The following is a 17997-nucleotide window of genomic DNA, read 5'->3' as shown; positions in this document are numbered from 1 at the left end:
TCAGTGTTCTTGTTTGGTATTTTTTCCTGTAATTATTTTTCATCTAGTTAGGCTTTTGACATCCAGCTTCCCTGGCTGCTGTGTAGATTCACACAGTGCAGGCAGAAGATTCCTGCCTCACATATGGCCAGCAGTAGCTGGAATTATTTTCACTAGGGATTAGTGGGGCAGAATGGACAAGTTATCATTGAACAGATTGAAAAATAGTATTACAGAAAAATCATGTGCATGGAAGCTGTGTCACTTAACTGGCACTCGTCAGAGTAGAGCTCTGTTTCAGATGAGGCTTTTAGGTGTTACTTGCCAAATTATAGTGTCTTGAATTTACTGAACATTTCTTGTCTCTGCACTGAGTACTGGATTTGTCCAAGAGTTAGACCTTGAGTCTGAGATGTTTTTGATGTCAGTGGGGGAAGATGTGCATTTCTAGTTACCCTGCCTGGTCAGGGACAGCACATAACTTGCCAAACTTTTATGCATCTGAAGTTAGGTAAGGTGGATTTCACCTTATGCAATCCTAACCACATTTTTTCTCTATTACCCACTATGACATCTTACAGAGTTATATCACAATTTCCCACCTGTTGGGGGTGGGATGGGTTTTTTCACATGTAGTGCTAGAGGGACAGACATTTGGTCCACAGCCATTGATTTTTAAATTTTACATTTGCATGTGTTGTCTCAAGAGTGCAAGTAATAACATTAAGACTTCTAATAGCTAATACACCAATCCTTTAAAACAAAACAAAAAACCCACCTTGCTGTAATTTATATAAGCCATCTCTTTAGTCACCAAGAGAGGAAAGAATATGGAGATAAGTGACTTTTAAGTAAGTTGTGAGCCATAGTATAAAAAAAAAAAGCACAGAAATATGCTAAATTGTAATCTTAATAGTTGGGAAAAGGTTTTTATAGATAGACAGCCCTATTGCAAAAAAAATATTCTTAGCTCTTTGTCATTGTATCAATGCCTGTTTGGAGCATTTCTTTGATGTCAAAGTAGTTAACTCATCAAAAGACTAGTTATAGTATGATAAATTAGGTTATTGTTTAAGGCTTATGAATAAATTTTGAGATGACTGTAAGTACGTTAGATTTTTGTTATAGCTTGAGAGTGTAGAAATACCTGAAATGCATGTTGTATCTGCACACAGTGTTCTTTCTTTTTTTTGTAAAGCCTATTCTGGGTACACTGCAACTTCCACGCAAAATGGGTAGTGCTGTAGTAATGAAGAAGTGTATTCTGATTGTCCTAGTTGTGCAATATGTCCTAAAACAACATGATAATAATGAATATTATTTTGAAAGCCAAGATTAAGAGTAATTAAGCACTATTTTATCTGAGAGATTGGAAGTTGTGTTTTACCCATGCCCAACAACCTGTATTTATGCCTAACAACACTTCCTAAACCTTCCTGTACACTTCCTAAGTTTTCATCTCTATTTGGAATTACATTTTACTGGTTTAGGGAATGGGATGCACGTGCCATTTCAGTTTGTGAATATTTTGTGTCTGTGCCTCTTCTGCTAGTGTTAAAGAGGATAACACAGATAACGAGCAGGAGAAGAGAGATGAAAAAGGAACTTCGGAGAGAGAGAATAATGAATTGGAAGCAGTAAGTATGTAGAAGTGTTTGGTTTATTTGTTTATTGTCTGCTTAAAAGATTTACAAAGTTACAGAAAGGAGATTAGGAATGGGTCAGATGAATCCTGTGACATGAGCAATAGTCAGAAGTGACTGGGGAATGGAAAAGAATGGGCATGCATCCATATCTTTGTTTTCTGTTTTGTAGGAGGAAATTCAGGAAGTAAGTGATCATGATGATGAAGAAGAGGAGGATGATGAGGATGAAGATGACATGGAAGTTGTAGAAAGCTCAGATGAATCAGATTCTGACTCTGATGAAAAAGGTGATGTCAGTGCAATATTTTGTAGAATTTTACAAGTACTAAAATTCATTCCTTTGCTTTTAGTAGGCAAGATAGTGTGCTGTCAACCCACTGTCTATAATTCTATGTGGATGATGTCCAGTAAATTATTTTTTTGTTTGTTTTTGGTGCCAAAACATGCAATACATGTGTTTTATATGTACAGGATCAAGTGCCCCTGTACTGGCCCAGAGGCTATCAGGTGTTTGAAAACGTTTCTTCCTAGTTAGAATATCCAAAGTGTAAGGTTTAAGTACTAGCTTATTTTCATGCAACACATGGTGATGACTCATCACCAAGGTGAGAGCTTCCATTCAGCTAATCTGGAAATGGGCAATTTTGAAAGGCTGTAAGTCCATTAACATTCTTCGTTTTCAGAGGTTGTGGCTTTATGTAAAAGCTTAACAGCTGGGTTATGTGTGGAATGCAAATTAAGACTGCTAGAGTCAGAGACTGGCATCAACAGCAGTTCTCTCACATCAGTTGGGCAAACCAGGTCTGTTGGTTCTTTCATGTTGGAGACTAACACACCATCATCAGGAGCTGCAGAACTTTAAAAAAAAAAAAAAAGTAATTCTTAACTGATATCTTTATTCTCGACCAAATCTTAAGCCAAAAAAGGACTAAAGAAATTACTGAACATTTATAAACTTAGCTTGTGGGTTAGTGCTTTTCCTTACCTTTTTCTCCTGTTTTTTTTAATTGTCTTTACCATTCCACTTCCATGATTGAGGTGACTCCTCTTGTCTCAGAATTTTGACATATTTTTCAAAGACCTAGAGGATGGAAAATTGCCCTTGTAGTCTGCCAGTAGTCAAATTTAGTTATGTGGTAACAGAAGTCTTAATTTTTAATAACTCAAATATTTTTGTTTTAGAAAATTATCAAGCAGACTTGGCAAATATCACCTGTGAAATAGCCATTAAGCAAAAACTGATAGATGAGCTAGAGAACAGCCAGCGAAGGTTGCAAACACTGAAAAAACAGTATGAAGAGAAACTAATGATGCTACAACACAAGATTCGAGACACTCAGCTTGAAAGAGATCAGGTTCTTCAAAACTTGGGTAAGAAGCACAAAATCATTTAAATGTAGGTGCTGTGTAAAAATATTCAAATTGAATTGTTTGTTACTCCTCTCACTTCCTTTTTCAAGTGCATTAAGAAATTGCAGAAAACATAATGAGTTTGTACCCATAGTGCCAATGAATCATACTTTACTCATTCTAGTTTCTACTAAGTTGGAGAATTTTATTTTTTTTTTTAGTACTGCTTCTTACAGGTTTGTGATTTGGTTGAATAAGCGTTTCTAGTTTTCTAGGAGCTTTCATTTTAAGATAGTTCCTGAATTAAAAATACTTACCCCCTCTCCCCTCCTCACTTTCTTTTGATTTGCATAAAAATAAGAACTAGTATCACTGGCCTTGCTGAAATACATTACTGAGCAGACTTTTTGGAGTATGTAGTTATATAGAGATGAAAAGGTAACTCTGGCTTAGGAAGTCCTAAGCCACAAATAGTTGAATTTTGGGAAAAATAATGGGGGGAAGTGTTGTTTGCATTTTTTTTTCTTTTTCAAAAAAATACTATACATGCTTTATATTTATATACTTCATATGCTTTTGCTGTCCCATTTTAGTCCTTAGACATTCCCATTTGATGAGTGCTAAAAAAGGGATATTAGACTTGATGTCTCTTGGGACTATTGTTATGATCTTGCATATAAATATGTGTGAATAACCATGTATGTCTCTGTGTTTTACATACTCTTACACTTTGTCTAGTGCAAAAAAAAAAAAAAAAAAAAAATCAGAAGGAAACTGTTAATATCTTATCCAAGAAGAAATACAAGGTGAAAAATTTGAAGCAGTGCAGGTGACAAGCTAGAGACAAATTAAATTTTTCAAAGATATTTCAGATAATGCTGAAAGTCATCTGCTGTGGCTGGCAAAGTGAAAATGTCCTGAACAAAAGCAGATTAAGAATTCCCTTTTACTCTAGGTTCTGTAGAGACCTATTCAGAAGAAAAGGCAAAAAAAATCAAGTCAGAATATGAAAAGAAACTCCAGGCCATGAATAAAGAACTGCAGAGACTTCAAACAGCGCAAAAGGAACATGCACGATTGCTTAAAAATCAATCTCAATATGAAAAGCAACTGAAGAAGTTGCAGCAGGAGGTGACAGAGATGAAGAAAACCAAGGTATATTTCAGTACATTGAAGTGCTATACTGAAAAATGGGTTGAAATCTACCAGATAAGCCTGTTCATGATGTCAGCTGTTCAGAAGTGTGAACACTAGGGTACCAATTTGAAGACTTGGCTGTTTCTGGGCAAGAGGGGTGGCTTTTAGGATTAATGAACAAAAATTACAAGTATTGAAAATGAGAGAAATTTGTACTGCTTGTTAGCTATTATTCAGCACTGAGTGAAGAAGATGCCATAGATGGAGGAGGTAAATTGCCAAATATCTTGTAATATATTGGAAAATGGCAATTTGAAGAAGAAACTTGTTATGAGTAGGGGCAGAGGACAGCACTTTTTGTAAGCAGCTCTTCTAATTGATGGCCTCTTCACAGGTTCGATTGATGAAACAAATGAAAGAAGAGCAGGAGAAAGCTAGAATGACAGAATCCAGAAGAAACAGAGAAATTGCACAGCTTAAAAAGGAGCAACGCAAACGAGAGGTGATTTCACAGATAAAGAACTCTTATTTGGAATAAGTATCTCTCGCTGTGATGTTCACCTGCTTGCAGGCACACACTATATTGTGTGCATTCACTGGGGCAGGCACGTACCTGTCACCAGCCAAAACCCACATAATTTGATTTCAATTCTATCATAATCAGTTTGTAAATGGTAAGTGCAACAGAAAACAGAAGGTTTATTGAATATATCAGTATTTCTTTTATTAGTGAATCTTAACCAAACTGCAGCTACCACCTTGCTTGCATGCAAATATTCTATTTGATAGAGAATTGGTACAGTGGAACACTTTTGTTCTGCGTTAGAAAGAGTGAGAAACGATTGAGACTCAGCCACTTCAAGTCACAATGGTTTTGCAAACTTGTATTAGTGTGTAAAGGTCATCTTGTTAGTAGAATGTAGTCTTAAAACAGATAATGGAAAAAAATATAATGCGCTGCTTTTATTTTTTCACAGCATCAGCTCAAGCTTTTGGAAGCTCAGAAAAGAAATCAAGAAGTTATCTTGCGTCGCAAAACTGAAGAGGTATTGTGTTAAAACAATAATGCATCTTTGAAAACAGAATGATGCTGCATTGCTGTAACTTAGAACACAATTTTGGGGAGTAGTAATTGAGTCTCTGCACTCTGTTTCAGGTTACAGCCCTTCGTCGGCAAGTAAGGCCTCTCTCTGATAAAGTGGCAGGAAAAGTAGGTCGGAAGCTGAGCCTGCCAGACCATCCTATACAGGAAGCAAGTTCTAGCTCATCAGTTGAGCATGATGGTTCAAAAACATCAGCACAGCAGAAGATGAGAATTCCAGTTGCAAGAGTTCAAGCATTATCAGTAACTACAACAAATGGAACAGGGTAAGGATTAAAACTGTTCAGTACTCTCAAGAGAACTGAACATTTTGTGGACTTTCTAGCATAAGATCATGTGATGATACTTACTGCAGCTATTTTTTAAACTACAATTGTGTACTGCTCATTAAATTGGGTATTTTACCATTATCAAATGCAATTTGAGTTTGATGACTTTAAGACAGTGCGGAGTATTATAAAGTGACATTAAAGAACAAGTCACTTTTAGAAACCCCCAAATTTCAAAATCCAGTTACTGTGCTCTGAAAGAGGAATGCCCTTGGCAGTCCAATGCTTGCAGTGTTATTAAGTACAAAGATCATCTTGTTGTAAAACACCATTTAATGTATTAGGTGTATTGGTGGTTTGAAGCAGAACCCCTTGTTAAATAGGGAACAACTTTTAAGTTGCGTTTTATTTCAATGAGTCATCACACAAGATGCCACAGCATTTGAAATCTCTTTTTAAAGTATGTTAGAGTTCAGTAGATTTCAGGGCTGGGTGCAGGTAGCTGTGGGGTGCAATGAAAAGCTGCAAGAAACTCTGCAAGAATTTTTAAAGTTATCCATGAACTGTATTCTCGCCTGATTCTTTCCACATTCTAATGTGTAATTGGGCTACTTTAGTCTTAGCTGTGTGTTCTCTTGGTTTTCTGACAGAAAAAAATATCAGCGTAAAGCAGTGACCAGCAGAGTCTACTCCTCAAGGGCAGCCAGGATGAAGTGGCAGTTGCTGGAACGCAGAGTGACAGATATCATCATGCAGAGGATGACCATTGCCAACATGGAGACGGATATGAACAGGTTACTTACGGTGGGTGATCTGCTACACACACCCCGTGTTGTCTTATCAAATAGAGAGAGCTGTAAATGAACTACTGTGATGGTGATGTAGGCTAAATGATTGGAATCCATCACTGTCCATGAAGAAGCTCTAAACAGCTCTAGCAAGAATTTGGCCCATGGGATTGCTGTGCTTAGTAAAATAAAGGGACAGACGAATGGAATCATGTGCATATGTATTAGTATATTCACCTGTATAACTTCTTCCTGTAGAAATCATGATATGTTAAAGTGTAATGAGCAAAAGAATACAAAAAAAAAACCCCAAAGCAGACAAAAGGTGCTAACATGCCCTGTTTTGTGATTCCTTTTTGTGTAATCTTATGTCTTTCGGGAAATAGCAACGTGAAGAGCTTACAAAAAGAAGAGAAAAGCTTTCAAAGAAGAGGGAGAAGCTCATCAAAGATGGAGCTGGCAGTGAAACAGATAGAAATGTCCAAAGCATAAATGAAGAGATGGAATCACTAACTGCGAATATAGACTACATTAATGACAGCATTTCTGACTGTCAGGCAAACATTATGCAAATGGAAGAAGCAAAGGTAGGTCAAATGTAAAATGTAGATTATTATTATTGTTGTTGTTGTTATTATTATTGTTATTATTATTATTTATAGTTTATTAACTAGGAAGTTAAAACTGCTGAAAACTTGGGTCAAGTCTGAAATGAAGAATGTTAATGCAGTTGAAATTTCTGATTTGATCAATAGTGTAGTGCAAGTTAAGATTACGAAGCATTTAAATGTCAAAACTAATGCTTTCTATAGTGATAGCATTAAATTAATATAATTCTTGGGACTGAAGGCTAACAGCTTGGATCATCTTGTGACAGCTGTTGATATTCTTCCACTCTCCCGTATTGTTTTTGTATACTTTAAATATATGCAACTAATTTTTGTGTGTAAGAATTTATATAAATTCATTATATTGCATTTTAGTATATTTCCAATTATGTAACAGAGGCTTTTTATAACTAAAGAGCCTTTTCAGGCCAAGATGCTTGTTTAAGGTTGATTTTTCAAATAGTAATTTAGTAAAGGGAAATTGTCTGTTATGATTGATGTAGAAAATTGAAAATTACTGAAAGCAGTGAAATCCAAATGTGAAAATTCTTACAATGTGCAGTACATTACATTATATACTTTACATGAGTATTTACATTACTATAGTGCTTAATACTTCAAATGCATAAATATTGCAGAGTGAAGAAATGCACTCGTTTCTGCATCCACTGGGAATAGTTTAACTTGTAGAAGGCAAGTGTCTAAGTTGGAGGTCTGTAAGAGCTTTCTAATAGGAAAGGAACTGAAACACTGGAAGGAAGTGGGAAGGCTTCAGAGTTTGTACTGTGGGGTGTGTTTGGGACAGTTTGGAAAATAAGTCTGACAACCATAGTTTAAAGGTACCAACAAGATGAACTGACTGATATTGTAGCATCATCAACTATTTCTGTTTTCTGTTAAGCTTATAACTAATGAAAAAGAAGTTTACATATTTTGTACCATCTGACTGGGTTTTTTTTGTTTGTTTCCCTTATAGGAAGAAGGAGAGACCTTGGATGTAACAGCAGTGATCAATGCTTGCACGTTGACAGAAGCTCGATATTTGCTCGATCATTTCCTCACGATGGGTATCAATAAGGTAATGCATGAAATAAAATGTCTGTATGTCTGGACCTGGGAGTAGAGTTGTTTGGACAATAAATATTAATTAATGTGAAATTATGCTTGTGAAAAGTAAGCCAGACAGAACAAAACAGGTAACTACTACCGAGTCACACTTCTGAAGGCTGTTAAGATCCATTGTCCCCTTCAATTAATTTCCTGTTTTTCAACACCCAGTAGATCCTACTTCACTAATTACTTCTAATGGTTCTTAAAAGAACACTAACTTTCCATAATCAAATAAAGTGCTTTGTTTTTCAGTAAAGTCCAGAATGCTCATTGTCTTTTTTAAAGATTGTCTCAGCCAGTTCCTTAAACATATGAGACTATAATATGTTGATGTGTTGTATACTATTTTCAGTCTTCCACTTTTCAATACAGCAATAAGGGCTTTTTTTCTTTTTTCTTTTTTTTTTTCTTTTTTTTTAAGACTGGAAGTAATATTTTCAAAATGAGTATTTGGCAGTTTATAGCTCTCACTGCTGCTGTTCTTGCTGTTTGGAGGGCATACTCTGTGCCATTGAATCAAATGAAAGATTTCAAAGGCTGTTGCAATGGGCTTTGAGTCAGTTCTTCTGACCAATTCTCTGTTCATTTTTTGCATTCTTGCAGCATCAGCATGCAGGTAATCAAGAAAGTGGTTTTGGGGTTTTTTTTGTTTTTGAAAAAAGGAAAAGATAATTCCCACGATCATATTGGCTTCTTCATATTTCTCCTTACTGTGATAAAAAACTCCATAATGTTTAAGTTTTTCACTTTTTCACCTCTTTCTACTAAATAATTAACAAGTAAAAAAACTGAAGGTACATTTTCTTGCAAAATCGGTCATGCCTATTGTCTATTGGGTGATGTTTCTACACCCAAAATATGTATATTCATGTACTGTTTTTATTCATGAGAAAATTAGAATCTAATGTGCAAGTCCACTTCTACTTCTTCCTCAAGTGTTAGTGCTCAAGTTCCTCAGTTTCCTACAAGTCTTGGAGAACACATGTTGTACCTTCATTTTTCCCTACTGTTTCTTCTGTTTGGAAACCATTCACTGTATATTTCCTTTGCTATGTTTTCTAGAAATTAAAAAATTTCCTCTAATTCATGGGTCTAGGGAAGTTCCCTTAGTTCCTCTGAAGTTAGGTCATGAGCTCTTTCAGCAGAAGATGAAAGTTCACTGAATAATTCTGTAGGAGAGATTAGAGTTTTTGTGTTGGTTGGGTTTTTTTGGTGGTGTTTGTCATAAAATAAAATAGGTAGCAATTTAAAAAAAAAAATCTCTGTACTTGTGAAAAACTGAGGTGTTGATTTTTAGATGTTTGCTACACTTAAATAAATACAAAGAATCTATGAATTGTACCTTGAATGGACAACTGATTTTTAGGACCTAAGAGGAAGGTAACAGTGTTCGTTTTGTTTGTGCCTGTAGTTTTTAAAACATTCTGGCAATTCTTATTTTGTAACAAAAAACCATTTGTCTGTCGTCTTCTCTCCTAGGGTCTCCAAGCAGCTCAGAAAGAAGCTCAGATCAAAGTTCTTGAGGGACGCCTTAAACAGACAGAAATTACCAGTGCTACTCAAAACCAGCTGCTATTTCATATGCTAAAAGAAAAAGCTGAGTTAAATCCTGAACTTGATGCTTTGCTGGGTCATGCATTGCAAGGTAATTGTATGACTTAGTATTCTGAATAGTCAGCTGCATGTCATGTTTAGCTTTCATGCATGCTCTACTGGGCATTCTAGACTATTTCTTTTCTGAATAGATGCTGTATTGTAACATCTTAGATCCTATTTCACAATTGATGTGCATGTGTGTAATTTGTAAGTCTATCCCTTTGGCGATACAATGTAGGAAATAAGCTTTTTATTATTGGGACTTAAAATTCAAAGAATCTGCTTATTTTTTACAAAAGACCATGCATTTAAAATTTGGTATGTGAGTGTGAAATTCTAAATATACAACCTTGTTCAATGATTGTATGTTAGTAATTTTGAAAATGGCATCTTATGTCTTTTACGGCATCTATTCTACTTCTCATTAGATGATATTAAGAAAAATTTAGAATACATTTGGGTACTTTTTTTTAAAAATTTCTCTTTATAAATGGATATGTTTTGATTGGAGTGTTGCTTTTGTTTCCTTGTTGCTGTTATTTACACAGACCTAGATAGCATACCGCTGGGTAAGTATGTTTAGCTTTCTGTGTACTGTACAGCTGCATGAGTTACTAATTCATTCATGTTCACTAACTGGTGCATCTTAGAATTTGTGAGTGTGTGAAGTTTGCATGAACTGTTCTGTAAATGTACTGAATATCATGAGCTTACAGAGCATTTCCTCCTTTCTGAAACCTTTCATAGCCCTCATGTTAGTTAGACTTGTCAAATAAGAAGGGAAGGCAGTAAGCACAGCTGTATTTCAAATTTATGACTCAGCTGCTTGTTCAGGCTACATAAATCAATCTTATTACTGCTGTAGTTGTGAAAAGTCCTGCTCATCTTTTTAGGTCTGAAAAAAAGTAATTCTTAACATGCAGGTAATTTATAACTTTTTGTATCTTATTTTGCAATGTAAGTATTGTACAAGATGCAGATTATATATCACTTTTTCAACTGGTTTAGTTTCTATCTTCACTGATTTTAAGGGGATGTATCTTTTGTTGTTGTTCCTTTTGAAATGATTCCCAAATAATTTTCCCTTATTTTCTCTTCTTGCTTCTAGCCACAAAATTGGCTATGTTTGAAGCATGAAAAAATACTCCTGATGTCAGTAACAATTCCTCTTGTATTGCCTTGTGTTACTTCTAATCCTATTATACTGTCCTGCGCTTGTTTGCACAGGCATCTGAAACATTTCAAAAGCACAGGACTGCCTGAAAGTGTGTAAATCATCATCTGAAATGAGAACTTTGCTGACTTGCTGACAGGTGACACCCACCTGAAGATCTGTGTCAGGGCCTCTTGCTGCATGCAGACAGTATTTGCTCAGAAGCCTCACTGGTTATTAACATCATAGTGTATCTAAAATAGACCCTTAACGTGTGTGCATGTGTGTGTGCTCACCCCTGCTGGAGTGAGGGCAGTATTTCTCCTGCCACAAAGTTGGCATTGCATTTTCTTTAGCTTTGGACAGGCTTTTACTTCTCAACATCATTTGGAGCAGTGCAAAGACACTCGTTAAATGCATTGCAACAGTAGCTCTATCATCAAAATTTTTTTAGTATGTCTCATAAAGGAAGTTTTTTAACACTTTGCAAGCATGAACTGAGGCTTTTAAAGCACCCGTGATAGTCAGGACTCTGCTAAAACATTACAGCAAGGAAACTGAACTGTGGGTGTGTCTCTGCTGAATACTCTGTACTGACCTCAAACTGAATTCACACCAAAATGCAAACAGTTGATAGTCTGTTTTGTAGATCACTGGTGGCTTGAACTGTTGTGGTGCAAGGAGTTCAGATACTATTGTAGTGGGGCTTTGAGGTTGGCACTGCCAGCTGCTCAGCATGAACTCTGTTGATTCAAAGGCTCCCTGATTACCTGACAGGATTCCCAGGGGTGCAAGTGGGTGGCAGCAGATCCTGAGAACCAATTTCACGAGGCTGCCTGACAGCTTGGTGGCAGCACCCAAACAGCCCCATCCCAAGCAGAGCAGTTGCACTTCAGGGTGTTTGTGTACCATTCCCTTGATGCCTGCTTTCAGCTCTGGAATCGTCACAAGTTCTTAGCTATTTGGATACACTTGGCTTGAAGCTCAGGAGTGCTGCCTCCCAGTAAAGGAGAAGTCAGACAAAGATGCCAAGAGCCCTGCATGAATGAACAAGCAGCTCCTGGACAAACTCAACCACAAAAAGGAAGCCTGCAGAAGGTGGAAGCAAGGACAGGTAGCCTGGGAGTAATACAGAGAAATGGAGCTGTTGCAGTCAGTCCAGAGAAGGGTCACAGGCATGATCCAGAGGGCTGGAGCACCTCCTGTGGAGACAGGCTGAAAGAGTTGGAGTTCTTCAGTCTGAAGAAAAGTCACTGAGGAGACATTAAAGCAACCTTCCAGTACATGATGGGGGCCTCCAGGAAAGCAGGAGAGAGGGACTTTTTACAGGGGCATGGAGTGATAGGAGGAGCAGTAACCATTGTAAGCTGAGAGAGGGTAGATTTAGATGGGATATTAGGAAGAAATTCTTTAGTGTGAGGATAGTGAGATACTGGCACAGGTTGCCCAGAGAAGTTACAAATGTCCCCTCTGCAGAGTAGTTCAAGTCCCGGTTGGATAGGCTTTGAGGAACCTGGTCTGCTGGAAGGTGTCCATGCCCACAATAGAAGGATTGGAAGTAGATCATCCTTAAGGTCCTTTCCAACTAAAACAAGTGATGTTTGGGCATCCCCCAGTTTGGGCACCTCCATTCAAGTGTAGACTTAAGAAAAAGGTTCAGTCTGCAGTGAAGCACATCACGGGCTCAGGTTTTGACCTTCAGAATGGGTCTTGAAAGTACACCTTCTGTGTGTGGATGAATCACTGCTATTTGCTATCCCACCTGCTCTTGTAAAGAGTTCATGTGACCACAAAGTTGAGTCCCGAGGTGTTGCTGGAGTGACTCTTACAAAGAACTATAGGAGCTGCTTTCCTGCCCCACCTGCGACATCTGGATGTTCATGGATGTGCCTCACAGCCATGTAAATGCAGATGTTGAGAGGACTGGTCAAACATAACTTCCTCCAACTGAACTGTTCTGGTACTGCCCAGTTGCCCCTGTGTGAGAATGAAGACAAATAGTCAGAAAATCTCTCCACTGTTTTTCTTTCATTAGTTTATTAGCAGTCATCTCAGCCAAAGCTTGCAAGCAGTACTGCTTTTGTCAACTTTATTGTTCCTTTCATCTCTCCTTGCTCAGAATTTCTTGCAGAAACTTGCTCTTCTGCCTTTTTTGATTTCTTTTTATTGATTCTGTGTGTTGGTTTCTACCTGCAGTCTTCCTGTGCTGAATTGCAGACAAGCAAATAAAATATCAATAGATGCCAGGTCGTATGAGTGTGAGCCTGTAAATAAAATCCCTTTTTTTGTGGCTATCCCACACTTTCTACTTTTTTGCCAGTAAAAGCTGATAGCGAGTTCTTTGAGAAGGGGATGAATAACATCACCACACGAAAAAATATGACTCTTGTATTTTTAATAAATGCATTTATTTTATTGATGCTGCTTTTTTACCTTGTATAGAAAAATAGTTCACAGTGCTATTTTTTTGTGCCTTTTTTCTGACTTTGTTTGTAATGTTGTATTTTTGGCAACTAAGGTTACATTTTCAAAACTTAGTACAGCAGTTGAGTACTTCTGAAGTGCATTGTTGGTGTTAAATTGATGTATGCTTTTGACTTTTGGAGGGAAGATTTTTAGATGTAGCATATACAGACCCATGGCATTTTCTTTCCTTCCTTCTCATAACTTGGGATTATATATCTTTCCTCACTTTCTCCACTTCAACTTAAACATACATGGACAAACCTATTTTAATGGGGGTACCAAATATATTGGTTCTGTGCATTACAAATATTATCTTCTTTCTGGCAAAAGTTAAGTAAATAATCTTAAAGCGTCTCTAATAACAAGGAAGAGGTGTGGTTGAATGTCATGAGATTATTTAACCCTTAAAATTTCATGAGTATGTTAAAAAATGAGGGACTTTGCTTGCTGGAATGTATTACCCATGTCCTTGAACTATGTTTAAAATGTGTTAGTAAAATGACATGGAAGTTAGCAGGTTAAGTTTCCCAGCAGCCTGGAACTGACTGTAAATATGCCCTGGACTGGTTGTCTCAGCTTAATGTTTTTTGCTGTTTGCATGCAGTCAAGTGAATCTGATGTTTTCCAGTGTTAGTGTGTGACATGCATGCTGGCTTTGTCTTTTGTGGTCAGGTTGTGAACCCAATTTACTTCAGAAGCATTTCTGTTGGACTGCTTCACTTTACAATTAAATTCAATGCAGCCAATCAGTCTCTCTTTAGGAAGCAGTTCTATATTATTAGATGGGAATGTCATCCTGTTTGAAACCTAAATGCTTATATACTAATAAAGTACTTGCTTCTTGTCAGCCCAAATGGTGACATTCTATATAAGCTGAGGCTGAGCCTCATCTCACTAGCCAGTTAAATATATATTAATTTATTTTTCATTCTAGCCAGGCTGATTCTGTCTTAGAGCAAGAAGATTACAAAAACAGAGGAGGCAGAACATCCTTACTGGCCATTGATCTCTTCTATGTCTTGCAGTTTCTTTTGCTTTATCTTCTGTCTACAAATTCTTGTAGAATTTATTTCTGCTTTTTTGTCATTCCCGTTGCTCTGCTACAATAAATAGAGCACCAGATCTGGGACAGTATGCCTAGATGTATGATTTATTTAGATTGTATGAGAACTTAATTCAGATACCAGGAAAAGTCAATGGGGACTGTATAGCAAATATTCAAAATATTTTGAAAGTCCCTGCCTTTCATATTCTGTTCATCTATATTCAACATTGCCTGAGCTGTTGTGTATAGCACTTAAAACCTGCAGGTCCTGTTGTAGGTGGACAGACTAACATATTATTTTGGAACTTTTCTAGAAAATTTGGAAGATAGTACTGATGAGGATGCCCCATTGCATAGTCCTGGGACAGAAGGAAGGTGAGCAATCTTTGTTAACATGTAACTGGATCTGGTTCTAGAAAAATACTGTTATTTCCTCTTTTTGTAATGAATTATATGTCCATTAAAAGATATCTCTGACATTGCTTTGTTTCATTTTGCCCACCATTTCAGCAGAAAGAAGAATTAAATACAAATTCACATTTCTGAAAAAAAATACCTATTTTGTTTCTAACTGTGATGAAATTTTTCTTTTAGTTCATTATCTTCAGATCTTTTGAAGCTTTGTGGTGAAGTAAAACCCAAAAGCAAGGTAAGCTATATAATTATGATAATAATGGTTCATAATGACACCTTCTGTGGAATGTTCTTGCTGTGCTCTAGGGACACTAATGAACAAAGACATGCAAAATGTGAGCTGCCATACCATTCATATGATTTGTATGTAATATGCTTTTGTATGATACTCTGAGAAGTGATGATAAAAATGTACTTTTTCAAAATTTTGTTGTTGAACTTTCATAGCTTCTGAAAGAGAAACATTCTTCCAATTACCTGCACTGCAAACTGGAGTTTAATTGCAGCTGATTATTAGACTGCAGTTTGATATTAATGCCAGGAACTGTGAATATGCTTATTGTTTGCAATTTGTTTCTGTGCTCATAGCAATGTAAAGAAATTTTATAAAATAAATAGAAGTTTGACCTCCAGGCTCTTAATTACTGTTGGTACTGGAGAAATATATCAAGGCTGTCTGCAGTTTAATGTTAAAAGCAGTGGGAACTGGAAATGTGTATGACTGCAATTTAGCATCTGTGCTCACAGGAGCATAAACCAAGTTTGCAAAGTGAACAGAAGTTTAGCCTCAACTCTTCTAAGTAGAGTTGGCTCTGGAGGTATATGTGGTATATGTCTAGGTCAGCTGTTGCATTATTGGTAGGATTTGTTGGTGCATGGCTCTTTGGGCAGGGAAGCTGAGTGAGCTTGGTCCAAAAATGTTGGCATCAAATAAGTTTTTGTAATGGCTGTGTTCAAACTGCACTTATGTCTACCCCACTGGCCTTTCTTTCCCTGAGGAATACATCTTAATTTCACAGCATCACCACATTTAACATCTCTGATCATTTTTATTAAGAATGTTTTGCATAAAGTTTGTGCAAAGCTACTTTGTTTTCTGTTGCTCAAATTTTTGTAATGTGGAGTTAATACAAAAAAATCATGTTGGCCTAAACTACTTTAAAAGTGACATAAGTAAGAAGTTTTATATCACAATAAGCATTGTTGCAAGAATTCGCAATATTGTAATTGTAGCTATTTAAATTCACAGATTGCTTTATTCCTCTGCTTCATAACATTTCATTTGGACAAACCTTTGGAGTGTAATATTGTACTCCTGTAGTACTGACAGGCACTTACAGTTGGTTGACAGGTTATCTTTGGAAACCAGTTGTCAGTGTTTCATTCTGTTGAGTTTGACTTGAGTCCTCTAAAATTGTTGCAAAAGAGTAGAGGTGACTCCTTGATTTGGTTTCCAAAATAGTTGCCAAGTGAATTAAGGGGGATGCTAATTTCCGGCCCATGATAAGCTTAAATGTAGCACTCTTGACACATACCATGAATTTGCTTTAGTTGCAACTTGGTTTTTATTTGTCTCCAGGCCCGTCGGAGGACAACTACCCAGATGGAATTACTGTATGCTGACAGCAGTGATTTAGCCTCTGACATCAGTGCTGCAGACTCTGCTTTGGCTGGCCCTCTTGCATCAGTTGCAGAAAACCAAGATAATGGGATGGCTGCTGACACAAATGATACTTCTGCTAGGGACAGAGAGTTTATTCCCTCACCATCTGGCTTACCTTCTAAGATAGGCAGCATGTAAGTTTGGCCATGCTGTACTAATTATCCTTCGCTTTTAAAAAATGCATGTTGCCAATTTCTTGTTATCTATTATTTTAACTTTACAAAGAGGTTAATACACTTGAAGCTTACTAAGTAACTCCTTCTTTTCAACCATCACCACTCTAGAAAGTATCATTGCACTGTTGTAAGTGATGTGTTTATTATTGAATATAAAAGTTCTGTTAAGTTGCTATGTTGTAATAAAATTATTGTAGCCTTGTTACTAAATAGCAGGAAAAATCCATCTAGTACCTTGAATACTTGGCTTTATTAGTGCTGTGGGAAACACAGATTCTAGGGAAGTACTGAAAACAGCAAGGGAAAAAAGCAAAACAAAACCAAAAAACCCAACCATCCCAAAATGTGACCCAAAAACTTCATATAATATAGTAATAGTATCTGTTTGTGGTCCTAGCTATTAAGTAAGATCTTTCTGTGAGCCATCTTATGTGGACCATGCTTAAAATTAAAAAGTCTATACAATAATAGAACATACAAGCATAAAGGAATGTTTTGGAGATTATGAATCCTCCTTTCTATTCCCAGGGTTGCACTTATCTGCAGAACAACTTTCCTAATTGAAAATATTACTTGATGCCAAACAGAACCAAATTCTTTTTTTATGTATTTTTTTTTCACTGTGGGGCTAGCATGTATCACTTACATGCACTCTCTTTTCTTCCACTGCTCTTACTGTTCTATCTATTTCTACCAATATCACTGTTGGTAAATACCCATTCTCTGCTAGAGACCTTTTTCTTGGCTTTTTAGGTACTAGCTCTGATATTGTGCAAACTCACGCATAAACTGACTGCGCTTGCCATGTTCAGTGATATGGAAAAACTTTATCCTGTAGGTATCTTCATGTTACAGATCCTGGATTCATGCATCTTTCACTGTCCTTTTTGCATAATATTTTTACAGCAGTCTTCATCTAATATACACTGGCAATTTTTATTACTTTTACTGTATATTTCCAGCATGTGCTTGAGGTGGCAATCATAAACAATAAAACACTACTGAGAGCAATTATTAACCCATGCTGATGGCTTCAGTGCATTTTACAAGTTCAGTCTGCTTGGAAAGAATGTTCTTGAGGGTGAGGATAGGTGGAGGAACCCCCTTGTTTCAGCAGTTAGTGTGAGATCTCTAGACACTTTTGAAGCTTCAAGATTTAAAACGTCAAGGGTTATGACCTGGCATCCAAGACTCAGGTAATACCAACTTTTGTCTCACTCCATTTTCTAGAATGTACCCATTTGTGAAAGTGAGCCAACAATGAGGCAAACATGATTTTCCAAATTCTGTGAGCAGTGGAGTTATGCTGCCAGTAAATAATTTCGATTGGCGGTAGGCCTCACATCTCTTGGTTTGTTCTTGGTCAATATTTTGCTGATAAGGGATCAAAAATGCCCACAATCAGTCAGCAGTGACTTCCTCACTGTAATTAAGATGCTTTTTAAAAACTAGAACTCTGCATACTTTGTACAGTATTTCTATTTTTGCTGGTAAC

General features: G+C 36.8%; 1 protein-coding gene across 14 annotated transcripts in view; it reads left to right on the top strand.

Moving 5' to 3' along the window:
* KIF21A (kinesin family member 21A) overlaps window positions 1-17997 on the top strand; it is an 89778-nt gene that overhangs the window by 50470 nt on the left and 21311 nt on the right. For 9 of the 14 annotated variants that reach the window (XM_071733892.1, XM_071733888.1, XM_071733881.1 and 6 more), the window contains 15 exons: window positions 1532-1616; window positions 1795-1912; window positions 2808-2996; window positions 3931-4130; window positions 4507-4614; window positions 5090-5158; window positions 5269-5480; window positions 6134-6287; window positions 6658-6858; window positions 7856-7957; window positions 9469-9634; window positions 10134-10154; window positions 14564-14624; window positions 14844-14898; window positions 16243-16460. In XM_071733892.1, coding sequence (XP_071589993.1) covers window positions 1532-1616; window positions 1795-1912; window positions 2808-2996; window positions 3931-4130; window positions 4507-4614; window positions 5090-5158; window positions 5269-5480; window positions 6134-6287; window positions 6658-6858; window positions 7856-7957; window positions 9469-9634; window positions 10134-10154; window positions 14564-14624; window positions 14844-14898; window positions 16243-16460 — 1959 coding nt within the window. The remainder of the gene's footprint in view (window positions 1-1531; window positions 1617-1794; window positions 1913-2807; window positions 2997-3930; window positions 4131-4506; window positions 4615-5089; window positions 5159-5268; window positions 5481-6133; window positions 6288-6657; window positions 6859-7855; window positions 7958-9468; window positions 9635-10133; window positions 10155-14563; window positions 14625-14843; window positions 14899-16242; window positions 16461-17997) is intronic. The other 5 variants (XM_071733886.1, XM_071733883.1, XM_071733890.1 and 2 more) reach the window with 1 other exon arrangement.

Source organism: Heliangelus exortis, chromosome 1 (genome assembly GCF_036169615.1).
Source record: "Heliangelus exortis chromosome 1, bHelExo1.hap1, whole genome shotgun sequence".
NCBI classification, from domain to species: domain Eukaryota; kingdom Metazoa; phylum Chordata; class Aves; order Apodiformes; family Trochilidae; genus Heliangelus; species Heliangelus exortis.
Note: the sequence above shows the minus strand (reverse complement) of the source record. Positions and strands in the feature narration are given on the sequence as shown.